The 19,589-nt window shown below is 45.3% G+C and overlaps 1 protein-coding gene across 2 annotated transcripts in view; it reads left to right on the top strand.

The window, feature by feature from the left end:
- Window positions 1–19,589, top strand: part of ARFGEF3 (ARFGEF family member 3) — a 1,236,769-nt gene that overhangs the window by 764,893 nt on the left and 452,287 nt on the right. For both annotated transcript variants that reach the window (XM_069608078.1, XM_069608079.1), the window contains exons 19-20: window positions 3,464–3,775; window positions 12,782–12,915. In XM_069608078.1, coding sequence (XP_069464179.1) covers window positions 3,464–3,775; window positions 12,782–12,915 — 446 coding nt within the window. The remainder of the gene's footprint in view (window positions 1–3,463; window positions 3,776–12,781; window positions 12,916–19,589) is intronic.

Below are 19,589 nucleotides of genomic sequence, written 5' to 3' on the forward strand. Positions count from 1 at the left end.
AAGGGTAGTAAAACCCTTATTAAGAACTGTGGAAGACATTAGGGAACCAGCTAATCAGCTAGGAGGAGGGAGTTATCCTCCTAGCCCCACAAGAACCTCATGTGATTGTTTATTTTCTGTTGGGTCACGGAGAACCAGAACATTTGTGGAACTCTTGCTTTGAACAACCTGAGGGGCGTTTGGATGCTTTACATGCAGAAGGGAATCATTCTCCTGGATTACGAGCAGTATTTGGACTTTAGGGTGTTTTGTTGTAGTGACAGGAATAGAGTAGGAGCGTTTGTGACGGGAATGGTGCCTTTTTGTTTTGACTCGCACAGATTTCCTGATGAGCACCCGAGTTTCTTTCGTTTAGGTAGGGGAATCCCCTAGAGTTAAGGATAGATAGGTTTGGTTTATCATTTAATAAACGTCTATAGCAACCTTTATGGCAACACTTGGTCAGTCTTGTCATTCCTTGTAACCACAGTAGTCAGTGTGCAAAATGTTCTATGGTGGCGCTAGACTGGAGTCAGAGATAATAAGCAGGCATTAAAACCAATCATGTGGGAGAGGGCAGGTAGAGGTTTGTTCTGAGCAGGTGCAAGAGCTGGTGCCAGGATGCTTTCTTGGCAATTTGTACTGTAAAGGAGAGTTTGCTGCTGGTGATGAGTTCAAGTGACATTGCACTTGCAGAGTGAGGTGGTATTAATCTGGCCAATTTCATGCTGGAGAGCCACTGCTGGTTCTGGGCTTGAGCTGTTAGTTACCGTGGATATTTGCTCTTTGGTTCACCTTAAGGCAGGCACTTTAAATCGAGCTCCGACAAGGATCTGGCAATCTTGTAGTCATTGATTTGATGGCTTATGGAGACTGATTAATGAAGTCTACACCATTATTCAGGCATGGATGGCCACACATGGCCTGTGCCTGAATGATAAGACTGAGCTACTCTTAGTTGGCTCTCCTAATAACCTCCAAAAACTGAGCCCTAACTATACTAACTTTACTATTGATGGGAACAACATACCTGTTGCCAAGCATGTAAAAACCCTAGGTTTTTATCTCGATGCCCACTCTAACCTAATTAAAGAGAGAAACATGACTGCCTCCTCCACCACCTATACCGGTAAACTGATCAGGGCATGTAGACCACTACTGTCACCCAACAGCTGCCTTACATTGGCCAGAGCTCTTATACGGTCCAAATTGGACTATTGTAATGGCCTTTACCTAGGCGCTAACAAATCGATAACTATCAAATTGCAGATCCTGCAAAACAATGCGCTCAGAGCAGCAATAAATATCCCTAGAAGAGAACAGATCTCAGTCATAAGGAAGCACCACAACTGGCTCTCCATAAAAGAGAAATTTCGACCTAAAAACTATTTGCCTCACTCACAAAGCGCTCAACCACCAAGCCCCACCATACCTCACGGACAAATTCACCTGGAAACCCTCACCTAGGATCACAAGATCTTCCAACACATCCTGTCTAGTGGTGCCCAGGCATAATCTTAAGAGTTGGCGGCACCAGTTTCCGGTTATAGCGGCACAGCTATGGAACTCACTCCCACAGAATATCAAAACCATCCTTTTGATTCATTCCGAAGTCACGTCATCACATGGCTACTTAACAAAAAGTAACTCCTACCTTTCTTTCTTACTGCTCTTACCTCTGGCTTATTTTTACCCCTGCTTATTGTCTTGCTATATGTACTATATGTGTTCCTGACTGTATAAATTGTATTTCACTTGCAGATAATCTACCATGTAACCATTATTGCAAAACATTTCTATGCCATCTAACCGTCCTCCTTATACTACCGCCCAGATACCCTTGGGTCAGGAGCGCCATATAAATAAAATAAACAAACCTTCACATGAATAATATCAACATACAAATGTTATGGTTAGCATGGAATTCACTGACTGGCTTTATGTACATGTTAAATGTTATGGATGAAGAACATGGATTTGTGTGGTAGTCAGAATGTCACTGGTCGTTACTGGGATCTTGAGGTGCCCAACTGGTCATGTTGGTGATGGCTGGAAAAGTAAAAGAACAATTATAGTATTACTCCGATATTGGCCTGCTATAGAGTGTTAGGATTACCTCACTATATGTGACACCAAGGCACTATTTTCAAAGGCTACTGCCAACGCAAAAGCTGTTCCGTCAAACCATGTTATCAAAGATATCTGGTCAACCGACACGGCACATCATGTACCGTGCATTGCATATGTAATGGAAGGTTTAACCTTTACTGATCTAAACCGCAATCCAGTCAACTGTAATAGTTTTACTTTCCTCTTGGAGAGGCACATACAACTTTACACAGACACTCTTTTAGTCTGACTGAAAGGAGATAAACCGGCAAATTAGAGAAACTGTCAAAACCGTCATTGTGAACTCCTGTGCTGGAATGAGGGTATCCAGGCTTACCTCCCATGGTAAACATTATTTAAGCATAGTGGCATGTTAACTAGAGTTCGAATCAATTGCTTACACCTGGATTATTCCTCTAACAGAGGGAGAAATATAACTGGTGTAATATGTCCACTCTTTTTTGACTCTCTTGAATCCTCAATGATGTTTTTCCTTTATCCTTTGTACATCAATTTAAGTAAGGTTTTTGTTTCCCCTCATGCCCAACTTGCACATAAGGCAATGATGACTAACATTTGATAGTTTCTATGGGAGGCCAATATTCTGTCTACTGCTTGGTGCCTGAAATCATTTATAGAGGGAGCTCTTCAGCTAAGGAACATGAAATGAACCCGGACTCTTGAATAAAATACTGATTTTACATAGATCAATCAGATCATTGTTTGTAACGTTTTTTTGACCATTTTAATTAGACCGGGTTCTATTATGCTCCTGTGCTTTCATGGAAATTATGTTTATTTACTAAACAAAAGTTATGATGCAAAGCAAAGTATTAGACACAAGCAACTAACAAATTGAAGAATTGGGAAGAGCTATTGCTGAATAAAGGAACTAGGAACATTGTGACATGGATTTGAGCTATTGCACTCTTGGATAAGTAGTTTTAATGATTGTAATGTTTCGTATGCATTTCATGTGGATGTTTACATCCAAAATACAGTATTTTGATAATTGTAATGATGAATGTGCATTTTCAAAAAGGATTTAAAATGTTGCACACATTATTTGACCAGTCAGTGGAGGGTAAATGTGTTAACAAACCAGCAATACTTTCCTCAAACTATGAAGTACAGTGTGAATACTGAATAAATCGTTCATCCAGTGCTAGCATGTTTCCAGAGAAGCTCTGTTTCTTGATTTGAAACACTATAGAACTACTGTCACGTGTTTTTACTCAATCACATGCAGTCCTTGTCTGTTTTTATGCTTGGGTTGTACTCAGTTGTTGTTCTGGTGTATAATTAATGAGATGGCAACTTGCTTATTCCAGACTTTTCTTCTTCACTGATTACTCCTGACTTGAACTTCTTTTAGGGTATGTGAGTACATCAGCACCCTGGAGCACACCCACTTCAGTGATGGCACCTCCCAACCTGGGGTGAGCATAACCCAATCACAGCGGAATGCAGATGGAATGCAGGGCGGCCACTCCAAGGGCTTTCATCAGGATGCAGCTGCTGATCATGACGGCTCTCTGGGAAAGTACCCCATCATCCAACCCATTCCTATCCAGGACCTTGTCAAGGAGTGTAGCAAGGGGAGAGCTTTTGACTTCCGTGGAGGCAGCCTAATGAGCGGAACCCTCGCTGCCAAGGCTGTCTGCACACTCTCTGCACAAGCAGACAGGTACACAGTTGCTGACTTAGCCTAAAATGCTTTTTGTATAATGCAAAAGATGGTGGTTTGTTCTTACTGACAGTGCTTAAACTTGTATTGAATCTTTTTGGAACTCCTTCAGTGTACTTCGCTTAGCAGTAGCCATGGGTCGTTGCTGCTTACATGGCCCCCACCAATCCTACCTCAGATTAAGAGCCAATAAGGATGCAGATGGTGGGTTTGTCTACAATGACACTGCAGGCCTCAGGTAAATGGGATCATAATCGCCTAACCTAGAGTGGCTGATACTGATACAGAGCAAGAGAAGAACACTTGAATGCTAGATGCTTCGTACGAGTAGAAGAGTCACAAAAATGCCTGTGCAGTGCCAATGTTCCCCAGGCTCCTCCTCAGTCTTTCCCGTCCGCCATTTTCACCTTACGGCCACTGCCCCTTCTGAGTCACATTGCATTGCCTTACTCAGTGTGGCTTACACAGTTTGCGCTGTCCTCTTGCTCTCTGAATCTTCATAAAACAAACTTCCAACACGCCGCTTTCTCAGAATGCGGCATGTCGTGATGACCGTTCAGTCAAAGTGGGCAGAACTTGCAGCGGAGTAAGAAGGTAAAGTTTGGGCAGGGTGGGGTTGAGGTTGGAAGTGGGGGTTAGGCTAGGTAGAGCACAGGGGCGGAGGTAGAGGGAGGGAGTGTGCCCAGTGGTAGAAGTGAATGTGCCTTGCGGTAAACCGCCATTGCCAGCGCTTTAAGTGGGATTAGAAATCGACAGGGGGCTCTCGTTAGGGGGTGTGGCTTAAGTATGGTGTACTTAGGCGATGCCCCCTAACAAGAGCCCCCCTCTTGTCTAAGGGGGTGGGGGGGCTGGTAAAAGAATTAGAGCTGGGGTGCACTGGCATTATTACCTTTAACGCGCCCAGCCCCTCCTTTTAAACAAAAGAAGGGCTGGGCTTACCAAAGGTGTGACACCAATGTGCCCTAGCTCACACGCAGCAGGCAGCCCCTTCATTCAAGGACCCATGTGGTAGGCAATGCTTTAACCACGGGCTCCTTGAATGAAAGGTCTGCCTGCTGCTGATGTCTCTGTACTCTGAAATAGGAGAAGGGCTGGACTGCCTGGCTCTCCTTTTGTTTCAGAGTAAATAGTAATTACCCAGCTGATTGATGACTATTTACTCTGAAACAAAAGGAGAGCCGGGCAGTCCAGCCCTCCTCCTGTTTGAGTACATAGACATCAGGCAGCCTGGTTACAACTGCGGGTTGCGGGTGTCGGTACTTCACTTTAGAAAAAAGAAAAGGCAGTGCTTTTTTTATTTTTATAATCTGAAGTGCTGGCACCTGCAGGCAGCTTGTGTAACCGTGCAGCCGCTACACGGGCTTCATGAGGTGTCAGTCTGGCTGCGGCTAACCAGTGGTGGGCGACAGCCCATTTAAAGCCCTGGGGGTTGCAAAGGGGTCCCCCGCATTTGAGGATGGAGTTGGGTGAGGAGAGGCAGGTGGCAAGACACTGGCACTGTGGGGGTGTCACCCCGCATGAGAGAAGAGTCAGGGGGGGAGTGCAGGCACAGATATGTGTTTTCCCTGCAGTGCTGAAACCGTACCTGATAAACAGGGTTCAAGCAAAAGTGGCCTGAAGGGAAACACACGGATCCTCATAGAGTATTTGCCCACTAAGCTAATTGGAATGGAGCTACTTGATTCTCATCTGCTGCCTGCTGCTTGCCATATCCCTGCCCACTTTTTCTCCACCTACCACTCACGTGCGCTAGCACAGGCCCTTGGTGAGCATACCACTATAGCCTTAGACCCTTTAACATATGCATATCCGACTTCAATCGTATTTTAATTGCAGCAGCAGCCATAAGTCGCTTTAATTGTGAGGGAAGGTAATTTGTGAAGTAAGTGCGTAATTCATTTAAGTAAAGTAATTAATAATTAAGACTTTAAATTTAAGTACAGTAATTTAAATAAAGTCATTAATTTACGTAAAGTACGTAGTCTCTGAAGTAAGGCTTTGTTGATGAGGTCTGCGGGTGGCAGCTGACAGGTGGCAGGGTGTCCTAGACTTAGTTACTTGTTAGTTGGCTCCTAACGGTGACCCATGGACACCATTTTAATCTAATACTAAGGATTGTGCAGACTAGTAGATTTTTTTGTTCACTCTCTCCTCCTAATGACTAGGTAAACATTTTGTTGATGCAATAGGTATAGGAAGAATTATGGTGGAAAAGTAAGGAAAAACATGACTATCATTGGTCATGTGGGACAACTGGGACCAAGAAGGTGTATTAATTTTATCAGGGGGTTATTTACAAGTAGGACCAAATTGCAATACATACTGGGATCCACCAACGGCATGCAAAAACAAAAATTTGGATGGCCTTCTCCCAACGGAAGGTCTCCTGCTGGATGTAAATAGTCCAGCCTTTGGCCTCTGGAGCCAATGTTGAAGTCTTAAAAGTTCAATAGAGGTTGTCTCACCTCCCCTCTTCTAGCATTGTGAGTTTGCGGGGTTCCCAATCCCTGTCCTTTGGTCTATTCTAGATGCTGACTTTCTGAGGTGCCATAACCCTTGACTGCCTCTGGTACCACGTCATGTGGGTGACCAGGTTGTTGGTAGTAACCAGCAGGGACAGTTGGTGAGGGGTCCCTGGGCCATTCTCTCTGATTTCCTCCCACCTCATCCATACCACTTCTGTCATATTATATGACCAGTTCTGTGTCATACCCATGTCCTGAGGTCTCCATCTCCTCCTGGACTAAGGGCTATAACTCCTGCCCTGAAACCGTTTCTCCCACACCTCCTTTCTCCACCTTGATACTGTTTGTATTTCACTTTCGAACCTGTCCTCTTTCTGACCTTGCCACCTTCTATAAACTCGTCTCCTTTGTCATTGTTCATACCTCTTCTTTCTTACTTCCTGTCACTTCCTCCTACAAACTTTTGTCTTTTGACCTTACCAACTCCTGAAATTACCAGCTCCTTCGCTACCACCACCTTCTTTTCTCTCTCTTCTCCTTATGTTACCATCTCCTTTGCTACCAACAGTACCTTCTTTTCACTCTGCACTGCTGATGTTACTACCTCCTCCATTTCCCTCTCAGTACCAAACATCTTCTCTTGTTAGCCACCCCCACAATCTCTCCACCTTTCTCCATTTCTTCAGCCCCTATTTATCCAACAGACTTCAACTTCCAGCCTTTTTCAGAGTTCTGTAGAGGTCTTCACTGGCTGCTTGGACAGCAGCGGATAGAGTTCAAGATCCTATATCTTGTTTTTAAATGCATTCATGTTGTCGCCCCAATCTATCTGACATCCAAGATTGCAACCCACTGGCCCATTCTTACTGTGTGATCCAAGGGACAAGGGCTACTAGTAATTCCCCCTTCTAAAACAACCACTTGGGGAGATAGATGCTTCTCTTCTGTGGGCCCTCGTGCCTGGAATTCTCTCCCGCAACACCTGCGGCAAATTAATTCCCTAGCTACTTTCAGAAAACTATTAAAAATGTACCTGTTTAGATAATTCCTGGGCTAATTTAAGGCAGGTAATCTATGTTTATTCTATCTCAACTTTGTCTGAACCTGATAACAACAAGTTTGTGAATTTAACCGATTAAAGCAGTAGGTTTGTGACTCCAGTTGTTATTGTATGTTTACACAACTATGCAATGTGTGATCAGTGACATGTGAACTTACTTTAAATATTTTTCACTCCTTGCTGCATAAACATGTATTATTGAAGAACAATTGCAGATATTCCTGAACTGACTTTATGTACATTTTCCCTGTGTTTCTGCAAACTCCTACCTCCCCTACCCGATCCCTCTCCCGTTTTTTCTGTCAACTTTTATACTTCAATACTTTTTGTTATATCTGGTCCATGAATGACTAATTGAATGTGCATGGAAACTGGAAATCTTTTATTTTGAATTTTGTTTTACTCTTAAATTGTAATTGGCCCTGATTTGACAAAGACACTTGCTGTGTCGAAACACGTGTTATCCAAAAGGGCACCTTGTTGTTATAAGATTTGGAAAATCTGTATACATTATGACTAAAATCTAAAATGTGTTTATCAAAATACATGTGTGGCGCATTTCTTTATTGTGTGAGGAAACTCCCTTTTTCACTTTCCATGGTTTTAGTTCGGCGCACTCAGGTTTCTCAGGCTCAAAAAACCTTGATCGCTTTCATAGCCATTATCCACAATATTTGTGTTCCTCTCAGTTCTCCTTTCATACAGTTTGTGCAAACCTGGATTTCTGAGGCTCCTGTAACCTTGATAACTTCCATAGCCGTTATCCACAATATTTGTCTTCCTCTCAGTTCCCCTTTCATATGGTTTGTGCACACTGGGGTCTCTGACTCCCGTAACCTTGATAGCTTTCCCAGCTGTATTTACAATTCTTGTTTTACTTTCAATCCCCCTTTCATAGGGTTTTTGCACACTCAGACTTCTGAAGCCCCCACAACCTTGATAACATTCACAGCCGTTATTCACTATGTTCGTGCCTTTTAGCTGTATGTTTTCCATCGGGTTTCTCAGGTTCCCGCAACCTCGTCAGCTTTCCACATGGCAACTGGTTCCTGTAGCTACGGTCCAACTTGTGTGGAGCTCTGGGACCCAGGCTCCCTCATATGGTCTTGTCTCGCTGTCTGTTACTGGCCTCCCGGCCCATCACAGCTTCTTAGTTGTCACGCAAGCAGACGAAGCAGGTGTCTTTCCGTCTCTGCTCCTGCTCCGACATGGGCTTCTCGGTCAGATAGAACTCCACCCTTCAGGCGTTCAGCTAGTGTCTTGCTTGCCATCCTTGCTGCCACAGGCTCTTTGGCTCAGCGTGGCTCCACCTGACCAGGACGTTTATACTGCCGAGGCTCATCTCTGCATAGCGGTTATCCTACCTCTGTGGGGGGGGGGTGTGAGGGTGTACAGGCATCTCTGCCACAGAATGCTCTGTTCCAATGTTGAACCTCCGGCAGGCCTTCCCTTGCACAGATTTCTGGGACCAGACGTAGGGGAGTCACTTGCTCAGGGAATACCAGGTCAGCCCGAACCCGTTTGTCTTTTTTGTCTACTTCCAGAGTCAAGCATGGCCTGGTCAGGCTCATCTTCAAAGATGATTGATATATAGCGGGTTTTCCCCAATCGTCTTTGAGCCATTATCCGGCTTCATCTGTGGTTTCTGTCATCTGGTACTCTGGCTCCAGCCACCAGTTATCATTGGGGTTATTTGTTCTACCCCGTTGTACCCCTCATTTTCTTTGATACCTGCAAAGAAGTGGTGTCTGAATCTCAATCTTGGATGGAGCATAATATTTGACATGTTCTTCGTTGCTGTCTTTTTTCTAAGAAATCAGTGGTGGGGAATTTTCAGGAATCATGTCTTGTTTGTCTTCTGTGGGTAGCACTCTTTTTTTAACTCGGGCAATGTTACCACTACTCCTTTTGAACCATCTCCACTGTCCCCAAGTGCAAGTACGACAGAGGTGGAGGTGCATGCATATTTACATTTTTACCAATGCACTAGATTCACTTGCGGTAGGTGGCCCTATTCTTTGCATATGAAGAGATCTGCAGCTACTGATTGATCCCATAGAGAGGTGCACAGACCCATGTTCTTTCTTGGCTTCACCAGCAGAAAGTCACTGCTGTAGCAAGTGAGAAACACCCAACACCTATTCTTCCCCATACCTCTATCCCGTCCCATACCAAGTTTAGGCACTGCCGCAGATTCAGGTATGTTAATTTTATTCAAATTTGCCCAACAATTAGCAGACTGTTTAACACTGTTTTGGCATGCTGCCCTGCCTTTAAAATTCACATGTGCCTAAACTTCTTTTGCGTAATGCCACACCTATACAATGTACTTTTGCCTAAGATTACTGTGGCATACAGTATACTGTTCTGCCTACAAAGTCCACACGTGCCTAGGACAGCCTTGATGCACTCCTCTGTCTACAAAATTCATTTGTACTTAAGAATGCTTTGGCATACTCCTACAAATAAAAATCTCACATCGACATATGACTGCTTTGGCATGCTTTTCGGCCTAAAAATCACAGGTCTGCTTAAAACGGCTTTGGGTACTCCCAGTCTACAAAATTCACATGTGCATGAAACTGCTTTTGTGTGCTCCTCCATCCACAAACTTCACATGTGCCTGCGACTGCTTTGGCATAGACACACACCTACAAAATTAATGCGTGTCTAAAACTGATTCACCATAATCCTCTGCCTACAAAAATCATGTCTGCCTATGGCTGCTTTGGTGTACTCGCCAGCTTATGAAATCCCTGTCTGCCTCAGATTCTTTGGTTTGCAGCTCTGTCTACAAAGTCTGAGTGTGCTTAGTACTGCTTTGGTGTAAAACACCACCTACCAAATGCATGTGTGCCTAAGGCTGGCTGTGAGTACTCCAACACCTACAAAAGGCATGTGGGGTTCTCACTGTTTTGGCCTTCTGTTTGTTTGGTGTGCCCCCCATCCACACACAAATCTCTCCCTCCATCTCCTACACAGTTCTACTCTAATTCCCCCTCTACCGTGGCCCTATAATCTATTTAATAGTAACATGCACTATGTGTAATACTAACTACCCTTAACAACATGTGAGTCTAAGACTGATGTGGTATACTCCCCCACCTACAAAATGCGTGCCTGCCTATGACTGATTTGGCATGATACCTCACCTCACAACTACGAAATTCATGTTTGCCTGAGACCGCTTTGATGCACTCAGCAGCCTATAAAATTCCATTCTGCCTAAGACTGATTTGGCATACTCTCCCCATCTACGCAACTCGTGCCTGACTAAAAATGCTTTAGAACACTCCTCTGCCTAAACAATTAATATGTGCCTTGTGCACTCCCACATCTACAAAGTATCTGTGTGGTTCTCACTGTTTTGGCCTTCTCCTGGTTTGGTGGGGGATGTAAGGAACTCATGGTGCCAACAATAAAGACAGACACAAGCGATGTGATCACAGTTCAAGGGTGTGTGTTAAACTGTATGCAGGTTGGAAAAACGCCTATTTTAAACCTAAATCTAAGATGGGAGCAAGTGCCGACCATCAAATGAAAAAAAGGCAGTCCTAGTGGCGTTGTCAAATAAAAAAGGCCTATACTAAGAAACCTATTGCCAAATATTACACTAATACACAGAGAGAGTGGGATAGTATTCAGAAGAAAGAAAGAAGTGTTCACAAATAATATGTCAGGATGAGGTAGCTTGGGTCTCCCTTCCCCACGTTTTGTGCACGGGGTATAATGGGATCTTGGAGCACAGTATACTCTCGAGCTTCCCCAGCACGAGACAACAGTTCTGCTTTCAGCTATCAGGGCCATCGATGGCCAGTCTTGTTTCTCTTGAAAGTCTCTTGCCTTAGAGGGCCTGGCGTATTCAAATATCAAAACAAAAAGTTCTTTTAACAAATGATAGTTTGTCTCCTGGTTTTTATTTAGGGTGAGGATTCTTTACCCCCGGATCCCCCTCCTCTGGGCACAGACCCCTTTCAAATCTTTCAGCCTCCTTCCACCGTGTTCAATGTCTTTCTGCAGTTCGCAAATCTCAATGTCTTTTTAAACAGTTCACCGCGGACATCCCTCTGTCGGGTTTACGTTTGTCAACACACTGTTTCTCAGGACTTCAGCTTCGCCCCTCTTTACTGGCCCCGCTCCGTCGGGTTCATCTTGCCATTTCAATAGTTTCAATACTGGCGGGATTCACTTCCCTTGTACTTTCACGATGCAAGATTCATTTCTCTTGCTTTTGTTAACTGTTTGTAGATCAAAGACATTCGATTGTATGGGGATTTTGCTAGACCTCCTGTATGACCACATTGACCTGTTTTGGCGGCTCTCCTACAACCTTCTGGTATCTGTAGTTTTACTCAATAAGGGATCAACCAGACTCTCTCGGGTTAGCACTCACATGGTGCCGGTTCCTTCTGCAGCTGGTCTTCTCTTAACACTTGTACAGTTCCCTCGCTCCTGCTTATCAGCGCAGACACGCTGTGAGTACCGCCAGCATCTGCTGCAACACACTTGGTTTATTGTCCTTGGTTTTACGATTCACTCTGCGGATCTTTCGCGGGTTTAAGTCAAAAAGGACAAGGTTGTGTCTCTCCTTGTTAGCCTCTCAGTATTTTCTGCCTTTCTCCTCCTCTTGAACTGCTGGGCCTGGATAGCTGTCTCATTGTGCGGTCTGCCCTGCTCATACTGTGCTCTCTTGCTCCACCTTTTATCCTGGTGGGGAAGGGAAAGGGCTGTCAAGTGTGTGTGATTCTGATCCATTGCCTGACCCTTGTATTGGGACACGTCAGGTAAACGGCTCTGGTGTTAGTCCATTGTCCTTCATGTTGTGCGAAAGTGTTTGTGTCGGAAAAGGGAGGGGTAGGGTTTTTGAATGTCTTACGGAAGAGGATGGGGAAAAGGTGTTGAAATAAGGGGATACCACGTCTCACCCGTCGGTGTCCCACTTCCACTCCCCGAGGAACCCCTCTCCTAGTGATCCTCCCTCAGTGGTCCACCCCCAGGAACTGGATCCAATACCGATGGCCGTGTCCTGGCCACCTGGATAACAAATCCCCGGGGACTATCTAGGGAGACACCTTCAGGTTTCTCACAGGGTGCTCCCTCTCTACTGACGAGGCATGTAGCCCCTATCCCCCTGCACAATTCTACTCTCATTCCCTCAATCTACTGAGGCCTTATTTTGGATTACATACTGCTCTAACCTAAATAATTTCTATCCCTAACTATCAGCTAGGTTACCAGCTACCCTAACAGATTCCCTTCCCTAACTATCTAGATCTCCATAGTATTGCTCATGCCTCTTCAAATGCCCAACCCATAGTGTCTGAGTTTCTACTCACCTGCTTTTTATTTAAATACAAGTTTGAGTCTAGTAGAACCTATCCATCCAACCGATCTGAAAGAAATCAAACAACTTTTTGAGTGTGCAATACATGCCACAGATTGTCACATGCTTATGTATGTTTTAACATTTTTTTACTCCAGGCTGTTTGATGGAGCTGCAGACAAGCTGAACCTGGCTGCACTTGGGGGGTTCCTTTACCAGCTGAAGAAAGCATCTCAGTCACAGCTCTTTCACTCCGTCACAGAAACAGTTGACTACTCACTAACAATGCCAGGTAATGACACGCCATCTGCTGCTAATGAATGTTTGTCTTAACGCTGCTTCTGGTTTGGGCTGACCTGAGTTGTAGGTTTGTTTCACAGTTATAATATAGGCGAAATACAGTTTGCAATCAAAATAGACCTGTATGTGTTTGTTGATATTTGCAACAGAGGTGAAGACCATGGGTGCTGGAACCTGTTGCTCACCCTGTATAGTCTCGCCTAGAGTTGCGAATTCTCAAAATAACAATCACTCAAACTGTTCCTTATTACCAGGCAGTAGATCTACACAATTGCAAACAAAATTCTTCAAAGCATAGGGTGACACATAGGTTATACAAAACAGGTAATGGAACTCTGGGTACGTTCCTATGTTAGTTTAAAGACTGGAGGGGGGTGCCTGTACTTCTGCTCTCTATATGGTAGAGGAGAGGCACAGGGGACCCCAGCCAAGATTCTCTATTCGGTAGTATGGTCGAGCAATCAAGGCCTAGCTTCTCAGGAGGTGATGCAGGCTGGTTCTTAAGTACAGTGTAGTCCCCAAGCACCCACAACGGAATGTCCACACACTGTATCGGTTACAACACAGTCTTTATATAATTAATATTCAAGGTCACGTACATTAATACGATAACTCACTTTGTACTCAGAAATCAACAATGGTAAATATATACAGTTCTAAAGTGGTACCACGTTATCAGGTCTCATTAAAGTGCATACGGTCAGAATGACACACAGATCAAAATAAAGAGGAAACCAGCAGTAGAGAGAGGAAGGAAAGCAAGATGGTTGAACAATTGGCAGAATACTGGCCCTGTTACCTAGGCACAGTTCTGAGTGGAGATCCCCCCCACCTGGGCAACCTGTAGAAGAAAGATACAAGGACAGTCCATATATCGTTCACACTAGACTTTCCAATAGTTCTGCAACCCCAAAGTCGGGGAATCAACGGCCCTTCTTGAGTGTCCTCCCTTTCAGGCAGGAGTCACGGGTCGTCGAATGTCCGACGAACAGGTCGAGCTACGACGGTGAAGTGGCCGCGTCGTTCCTAGCGGTGCTCGTTGACTGGGAGGCGTAAACATCCTGCGAGAAAGAGGCGTGCGGGGCACCTCAGGGTCAATAGTTCTGGACCGCAAAGAGTTGACGAACTCTGGCCCAGCAAGGGCATTGAGTTGTCGGCGTCTCTGTGGTCTTTGGGTGGCGGAAAACCCACCGGTGGATGCTCCTCGGCACGTCGACGGTCAGGCCTTCTCCCGCAGGATACAGCAGCGACGAAGCGGACGAGAGCGTCCTTGGATTAATGAAGTTCTTAGGCAACGGGAGCACGGCGGCTCCAGTCGGCGATGACGGTCGTCGACAGTGGCGGACAACAGTCCGGGCGCTTCTCCTTCGAGTTCCGCAGCAATCCCTGTATCGGGTCGGCAGCCTGTCGAAGGTCTGTCTACCAGGGAGCTTAGGCAAAGATCCGCTGTGCACGATGGTCCCTCGTAGCTCGGGAAGAGGGCGCCTTACCAGGTCCTCTCTGGGTCAGTTCTTGAAGCACAGCAGCTTTCAGATTGCGAAGGAGAGCAACAGCAATTCTTCGCGTCCAGCAGGGTTTCAAGATCAAGCTTCAGGTACTCCAGTTAATCGTCGTAGTGGACTTCAGCTTCTGAACACGATACCTAGCAGTGAGAGGTCCCCAGATATACTGTTGATCTCCCATTCATTCCGCTGGGTCACACTCAAGCATCTAATCATGACTACGGTCATTCATGCAGACAGGCAACCAATCAGGCACACGGGGCATTCAGGCCATTCACTTCTCTCCAGACACTCACAACAAGTTATGTGTATTGGGACAAGTACCAAGCCATTCAACACTCCAAGCTGCATTCATACCGGTTTCGGGCAGGGCTGTCTCAACCATTGTGTCAACCACCAGATACTAGACAGCCACAACATAGAATGCATAATCGTCACACACTCCATTCACCCAGGTCCCACCCACAGGCGTACCCACAACATACGGTCATTGAGAAGGCTCCAGCCAGTCTAGTCGGCACTTCCCCACACTACCATATATGGAACTTCCACCCAACAGCAGGTCAGGGGGAAGGGACAGAGGCAGAGCTTCCCGGGACTTAGGGAAGATCAATGTAACGGGATGGAAGGCAAGAGGCCATGGGGGTCATTTTGTCTCTATCCGGAATCTACCGATTCCAAATGACAGGGCCTGGGCATCCCAAAATGGAGGACACGCAGGGCACCAGGCATTTCAGCACGGAGCTGCAACCAGCTCGTGCCCTGCTCTGTGGGTCACACACAGGTGCCCAAAAACATACACTAGGGGCACAGGGTTGCACCGCTACCTATGGGTGCCATAAGGGTATCCCATGGGTCTGTTCACCAAACCAAGAGAGAAAGAGCTGCACCGACAGGAGTCCCACATGAACTCCTACGCGGACAGAACATATGATAAAAAGCAGTAAAGGACAAGGATACGGAGGCCCTGTCCCTCCGATGCATTCCCAGCATCACTGTTAGGAGGAGAGAATTTGAAGTGATACACTCTTGCAGCGGCACTTGGCAAGGCCCTATCTTCTATCAGGCAAAGGAGAGAAAATGAAATAAGTGCACCATTGCTTCCACTCCTTGATAAATTAATTAGTGATTGTTTAAGCATTCCATCCTACATGGACACCAACCCATAGAACAGGCTATTTATCCTTATTTGTTTTCAGTAGACGGGCTATCACACCCATGGCACATTAATTTAGTGAGAAGTCTGGAATTGAGCTTGATAAACTGTGTTGTCTGTTTGGGATTCTGGAGTATGTTAATACATGTACGTTAACTTTAACATAACCAGCTTTAAGCAGTAGGCATCAATTTGAGTATCATTTTGCGTCAGTTGCCCCCTAACCAATGTGTGGATAGCACATACTGATTCTGCTGCCTGAATCTAGCTCATAATGTGGGCTTTTGGACTATTTAAGATAGTTTCTCAAACAAGACTCTAATATCTAGGGTGAGAAGATTTTCCTCCTGCCTAAACAAAGGATGTTACCTGTTTTAAGGGCTCAGACTGCCCATTCCGGCCCTTTTTCATCAAGATGTAGGTCACGCTTAAATTCTTCATCGTCTCCAAAGTACGAGCTACACAATACATACTGTAAGAGTTAGGGCAGATACAAGGGGAGGGGCAGATAAACAGGCACAGAACCAGGAAATGACCAAATATCTGTCCAGGCTTAAGCCAAATCACTTATTTTAACCCTGCCATTGAATCTGCAAAGGTGGTGCTCTCCAAAACAGTTTTGTCAACTTTGATGCCAATGCTTTTCTTTATACCGTAAATGAAAGGCTTATCTCTGTTTCCCATTTGTCACAGTTGTGGGATCAACAGATAACTGACTCAAAGCCAATGTCTCAAGGCCCATTATTAAACAAGAAATGCTAAGGGATTAGATCGAAATGAAGCACTGTTTTGGGGCATCAAAGTAACACAAGTAAATCAAGCTTTTTACAGGGCTTCAGCCAATTAGTATCTCTCTCTCTCCCTTAGCCTCTACCAATTGGTGGACCGAAAGCCACTGTATTTTGGGGTTTAGTGCCCCCAGCACTTATGTGTTGGCTATTGTGTATAAATGCTTGACTTCTGTAAATGTCAGGATGTTGCTCTTTTCTTGATCTGTTTCGTGCACCACCACCCTTGTTGATCTGGGACGTCTACACAAGGGCCAAGTGTCAGCCTCTTTTGGACCTTGGCAATAATTGTGGTAGGCCCTGGGGTTTTTGGTATCAACACTACTGGCACTTCTCACACTACCATAGTCTCTCCTAGGAGTTGGGTGTCAACAACCTCCTTAGCCTATTAGGCCTAGGTTTGGAATACATCCCCCTCCTTAGCTCTCTTCCCTTGCTTAGGTTTGGTCTTTTCCTCCTTTCCTGCCTCGCATGTCTCCCACCTTCTTTGCCCCCGATTACTCGTCATGCTCTGCTCCTCGCTACCTCCCCTCTTGGCTTCTCTTCCACTCTGCATGTTTATTTTTCTCTCTGCAACCTCCTTACTGTTACCTTTACCCTCCTCCTTCTGGTTCTTTTTGTCTGGTCACCTCCTCCTCCTTTCTCCCTCCACCACTTTGTTACCCTCAGTGATTCTTTCCTCCTTGTCCTGATATCTCCTCACACCATGCTTTACCTCTTTGCTACGTGGGTGGGGTCAAAAATGAGAGGTAGACACAAAGTGGTAGTGTTTTCAACATCAGGCATCCTTATTAAAAGGAAAGGGTTAGATAAAGACCCATCTGTCCTTATCCCAAAGAAAGTTTTGTTACCTTGGAAACTAAAACTTAAGATCAGTCTGTTTCTCATCATCAAAATGATATACACTGTCCTTGTGTCCAAAACATTAATCTGACCCTCACACTAAATTGAACAACTAAAAGTATAAGGCAGTGTCTCTGCTATATGTTTGGTGAAAAGTTTTAAAAAAGTAAATAGATTATACAAAAATAATACTTGAATCCAGAGGGTGTTTCCCGTCCCCTGGATGTCTCATGTAAGATGGCAAAAGTGTTACTTTCAAACAACCACTTCACAGGGATGACAAGTGTCTCTTTTAAGCCACCATTTGCTAAGGAAAACAAATATGTCTTTTTTAAACCAATAACGTCTAATGGAGAAACTCCAGGTTTACTCTTCTAACAGGATGCCTCTCTGTATTTTGCATAGATTACCTGGTATACTCCCCTGCCAGGAATCCCTTTCTTCAGTCTGCAGATCCCCTGGTATACTCTCCTGCCAGGTACCTTCTCCCCAAATGCTTACTGCCTGATGTAATTCTCTTTAATTTTCCCACTGTCTTTCAGTATACAACAGTTATATTCCTTCACTTCATACATTCTTGGCTTAAGATATTACTTGTCCCAACTTTCCCCACATTGACATTTTATATATGGAGACTTGTTCAAGTTTTACTTTTTCACTTCTTCAATAGTAGTCATCTGCTTTTGGCAACACTTGCTCCAACTTTCCCCATATTGATATCCCGTATATGGAGATTTTTTCAAGTTTTGCCTTTTAATTCCTTCATTAACATGCATTGGCTTGTGGCAATATTTGCTCAACCTTTTCCCACATTGACATCTCACACATGAGGACTTGGGCAAATACTGTCTTTTTCTGCTTACTTGATATTCAGCTTCACATGGAAGTCGGAATGCCCCATGGCCCACAACATCTCTGAGGAGATTTACCAGTGTCTGGCACTGGCTTCGACCCGTGGCACTTTGCTGCAGTGAAGCTTTCACCTCTGGATGGCGTCTTGTGCTATGCAGACCTCCTCTCAGCTCTTCCACTGACTCTGCGCTCATCTGTCGGTAAGCCTGCTGCTCCAATACTCGACCACGCTGCTTGTTCGCTGCTGCTGCTTCACCAGCTGTCCTCTTCCAGTGCCTGACGGTTCTTCCGTGGCCCAGCACCTCTCCAGTGAGCACTGTTCAAAAGCAGCAACTTGGGAACACCTGTTCCCAGTAGCACAATCTGTTCTCACACCTCTGCCTTCTCCCGTGGTTCCGCTTCCTTCTGCCTCTGTTCGCCTTCTCTCACTTCGATAAATGCAGACACCATTTTTAAATGTCCTGCATAGTAGGGCCCCCTCGTAACAACTAGCCTCCATATTCAGTTTAGTGTTTCGTCCGATCCATATTAACCCCTTCCTCCTCTTCCTCATCCCAGTACTTGACATTTTATGGGAGTTGGAGTCCATAAGATTTATTGGACTATTGAGGGCATTTTGTTTGGGATTTCTATTAAGCACAAAAACATCCGATACAGTAGGGGTCATGTGTGTGTTATGTACATATGAGGTGAAAATGGTATTATGTCTAGTATGTCTGATTGGAAGGGATTTTAGGGTTTTGCAATTGGAGGGATTTGTACAATGGCAAAATGCCCTTAGGAATTATAGGGTCTTCGTCCTTTAGGAGGAAAGAATCCTGATGGGGTCACCACATCACCCTGACAGCCATCTCCTCCCATGTGATCCTCCCTCATAATACCACCCCCAGGGTGAGGATCAGGTAGCAGCTGCCGTACCCTGGCCACATGAGAGGAGATCTCAGGCTGGGGATCAGTGATGACTCCATAGGATTCATCACACACTCCTCTTATTCTCCACTACCTCCTTCTCCTTAGTTCTCTCCACCTACTCCTCATTATAGCTCTGCTTCCCCTACCCTCTGCTCTTCTTACTCTCTGCAACCTTTTTCTGTCTTTCAACAGCCTCCTCTCTGCCTCTAGCCTCCTCGCCACACCTCCACAGACTCTCCTGCAATCTACCCCAAAAAGCTATGTCCCTTGCCACAGGCCAGTGGGTCCACATGCTGACACTGTAACTGTGTGAATGTCTTCAGCTGGGGTTTCGCTTCAGGCAAACCTCACTGGGAGAGTCATTCTCAATTACTTTTTAGACACTTTGACAAATCCCAGGATGTTGTCACTGCTTCCATGGGGGAGCCCCTTCCCATGAGGCCAGGGAGGTGAGGCCGCTAGTGCCCCTGGGGGTGGTACTCAGCCGATGGATCTAATGGGAGGCGAATAAAAACCCCATGGGACCAGTGACGACTATTGTGGGAGAACACAGTATTTAGAAAGTCTGTATAACTTTCCTTTACTCCCACTCTCTCCACCCCTGTCCTCCTAT

Source organism: Ambystoma mexicanum, chromosome 4q (assembly GCF_040938575.1).
Source record: "Ambystoma mexicanum isolate Mex_15411 chromosome 4q, UKY_AmexF1_1, whole genome shotgun sequence".
Lineage (NCBI taxonomy): Eukaryota > Metazoa > Chordata > Amphibia > Caudata > Ambystomatidae > Ambystoma > Ambystoma mexicanum.